This window comes from Quercus suber, unplaced genomic scaffold (assembly GCF_002906115.3).
Source record: "Quercus suber isolate HL8 unplaced genomic scaffold, Cork oak 2.0 scaffold_14, whole genome shotgun sequence".
Lineage (NCBI taxonomy): Eukaryota > Viridiplantae > Streptophyta > Magnoliopsida > Fagales > Fagaceae > Quercus > Quercus suber.
In genome coordinates, this window is record NW_027069479.1 from 219,636 (window position 1) to 222,824 (window position 3,189).

A 3,189-nucleotide genomic window follows, 5' to 3' on the forward strand; every position below is an offset into this window, starting at 1 on the left:
GTACTCGAGCTTAGTGCAGTTGAGTACCTTGTTTTTCTTTTATCTTTTTTTCTTTCTTTCTTTCTTTCTTTTTTTTTCTTTTTTTTTTTCCTTTTTCTACTTTTTGTTTCTATAGGAATGGCTTGTTATCAGTTTGAATCACCGAAGACGTTAACCAACAAACTATTAAATAGCTTGCATGCTCATGTCAAGAAGATGTAATATTCAAGAAGTTACATGTGTGAAGAAATACAACAGCTTGCATTAAATTTTCTTCATGAATTGTCAAAGAAGATGGCCAGGAACAACAACTAACATGCAAACCAAATTCATGCTTCTTTTCTTTTGGCCAAAATGGATGACACTTTGGCCATAAATGCTTGCCACCTTCTTTGACTTGACAAGTTTCATGAAAGAGCTAAAGCTATATAGCATATATAGTTGTATATATAGATAGAGTCAACATAGTAGTTGTGCAGAAAACAAGTCCGCATTTCCTAAGTAAAAGTTTGGTATGAAACAAAAAGGTAGAAAAAGGGAAAAAAAAATAAAAAAATAAGGTACTCAACTCTATGAAGCTAGAGTACTATAAAGAAACTCGATTTCAGTAATATCAAGTACCACATTATTTTTTTAATTACACAAATTTTAGGTCAGCAGTGCCACACTGGCGAGTCACTAGGAACTCGAGTTTAATGAACTTGAGTACTATTTAGAACTCAATTTTGTGACACTCAAGTACTAAAAAAATGGTAGATTGCTAAATATTTCTGAAATAGTGCTAGTTTGCCACAAATTTTGTTAAAACGTGTTATTTAGCTATTTTCACCCAAAAAAAAGCATCCACCAAAATTCCAATAAAGCGTATGGTTCTGGACAAAACAGTCTAATTATTCTCCATCAAAAGAGAAACATAAAAACTACACATTGGAGGTGCTCAAGCACAGATAACAAACACTCAAAATTCCAGTAATGTTTTTCAGAACTATATAATTTCTAATTGATGTTAGAAATTATATAGTTCTCCAAAATTATTCAACTCTTGAAGAAGGCACACACTCATCATCATCATCTTCATCACCATAACTCGTGCCATATTAACCACCACCACCAGATCCATATTTCTTGCCGAGCACTATGAGCTGCAACTTGTCATAACCAGCAAGCACACCAGCACCTGCAACAGCACGCAAAATGTTTGCACCAGCACCCTTGAAGATTGACTTAGCACCCTCGTTCTTGAGAATTTGATTAAATGCATCCAAAGAGCTCTTATATTTGACAGCTTCTCCAGAGGTCATCATCATCCTTCTACGTACTGTATCAAAGGGATAAGAAGCCACTCCAGCACCTATTGTGATTCCCCATCCCAGCAAGAAACTAGCAAGAAAACTATCCTGCAACCCACCAACAAGGACCACAGGCTTCAGAGAATCATACATTCCAAAATAGAGACCACGGTAAACTATGATTCCAATAATTGAGACGTTGAATCCACGATAAAGCCCAGCAATACCATCAGATTGGATGGTTTTCTTGTAAACATCGACCAAACCATTAAACTGCCGCTCACCACCCTTTTTCGCAGCCTTTGCATCGTTAGCCAAACGCGTTCGGGCGAAGTCTAGGGAATAGACAAATAGAGAAGATGAAGCACCAGCAGCACCACCTGATGCCAAGTTACCAGCAAACCACTTCCAGTACCCATCTTTGTCTTTCTTGAAGTTGAAAAGGTTCTTGAAGTAGTCCTTGAAAGCAAAGTTCAAGGCCTGGGTGGGAAAGTATCTGATAACATTAGCAGTGTTTCCTCTCCAAAGGGCAAGGACACCTTCTTCCCTAACAGTTCGGCCAAAGCAGTCACCAATTCCCTTGTATTGTTCACTCAATCGACCGGCCTTGATCATCTCATCCTGATTTTGAATTAGGAGCTTAACACGTTCAATTGGAGCGGCTGCTGTCTTGGAAACAGCAGCAGAAACTCCTCCCATGAGAAAATCCACAAGAAAACCCTTAACACCTTTCTCAGATGGAGCTTGTACAAACACAGGAGACAGAGGTGAAAATTGTGCCAAGCCGGTAGCCTGGGATGCTGGCTGCAGGGAACTCAGCAAACCCCCATTGACATAAGCACCATTTGCACTATAATTCATGGAGTGCGTGTTGGAGGAAAGCCTAGAAACTAGGTAAGACTGCCCGTGTATCTTCTGAACTACTGACCGATGCTGTGATCCATCCGTCATGTTTGTGACTCAAGACGGTGACCTGAGAAGGTCGCCGAAGGAGAGAGAAACAGTTTAGAGAGAGAGCGCTACGTCCTGAATGTCAGGGGAAGACGATTACCGAAAGACTTGGCAGTGGACGATTACCGAAAGACTTGACGGTGGCAGTGGCGACGCCACATTGAAGTCAGTGCTCTCAGGAACACCCTGACCTGCAAAAAAAAAAAAAAAAAAAAAATTATATATAATAATTTAAAATTTTTTATTTGTTTACCCTTAAAAATTAAAATAGGAACACCCTCAAGCAAATTAGGAACACTCTCAAAAATATTTATGCCAAACAAATTTTGAACTCAGATCAATACCAAATGATTTGTTAGAGGAAAAAAAAAAAGAGAAAAAGAAGAAGAAGAAAGCAGAAATCCAAGCTTTGACAGTATGGGTGGAAGAAGTAGAAGTTAATTTGCTTACCATTTGAAATCTCTTCTTCAAGGCTTGTCTGAGTTGTCTCTACTCTCTAGAACTTCCGGCGTGAGATAGTTACATTTTATGAGACTTGTAAATGACAAATGCAGCTTTGAAAAGTGATATTGACTATTAAGGGAAAATGACTCAAGGCACGAGAGAGTCGATGGGAGTGGAGAAGCTCCATGAATCATGATTATAATTATTCCAAATTTCCAAAATATTCATTTATTTACAAAATTTTGGTTTAAAAAAATTCATTTATTCACATAATAACTCAAATATGAATTTTTTAAAAATAAACAATCTAAACCCCTTTTTAAGATTTTCTTTCTAAATCACTATATTAATAGCAATAAGTAAAGGAATTATTTTATTTAGTTTTTTATGGGATTATTTTATTAATTACTATTATGTAAGTAATGACTTGTTATAAATCTTGGATGTGATATTGATGTTAAGGCTTAATATTAAATGATTTGTAATATTTGATATTTAGTAATACTTTTTTGAATTGATAATTTTA

General features: G+C 36.6%; 1 protein-coding gene across 1 annotated transcript; it reads right to left on the minus strand.

The window, feature by feature from the left end:
* Positions 1–764: 764 nt before the first annotated feature.
* On the minus strand, positions 765–2,768 carry LOC136070506 (ADP,ATP carrier protein 3, mitochondrial-like). Its single transcript, XM_065780525.1, has 2 exons — positions 2,670–2,768; positions 765–2,410 (listed from the first exon to the last, which is right to left on the minus strand). Exon 2 carries the CDS (start codon positions 2,217–2,219, stop codon positions 1,077–1,079), a length of 1,143 nt encoding a protein of 380 aa, XP_065636597.1. The 5' UTR covers positions 2,220–2,410; positions 2,670–2,768; the 3' UTR covers positions 765–1,076.
* Between the last annotated feature and the right edge of the window lie 421 nt (positions 2,769–3,189).

Coding starts and splice junctions, on each gene's coding strand:
- LOC136070506 (XM_065780525.1), bottom strand. CDS start 2,219: ATGACGGATGGATCACAGCATCGGTCAGTAGTTCAGAAGATACACGGG.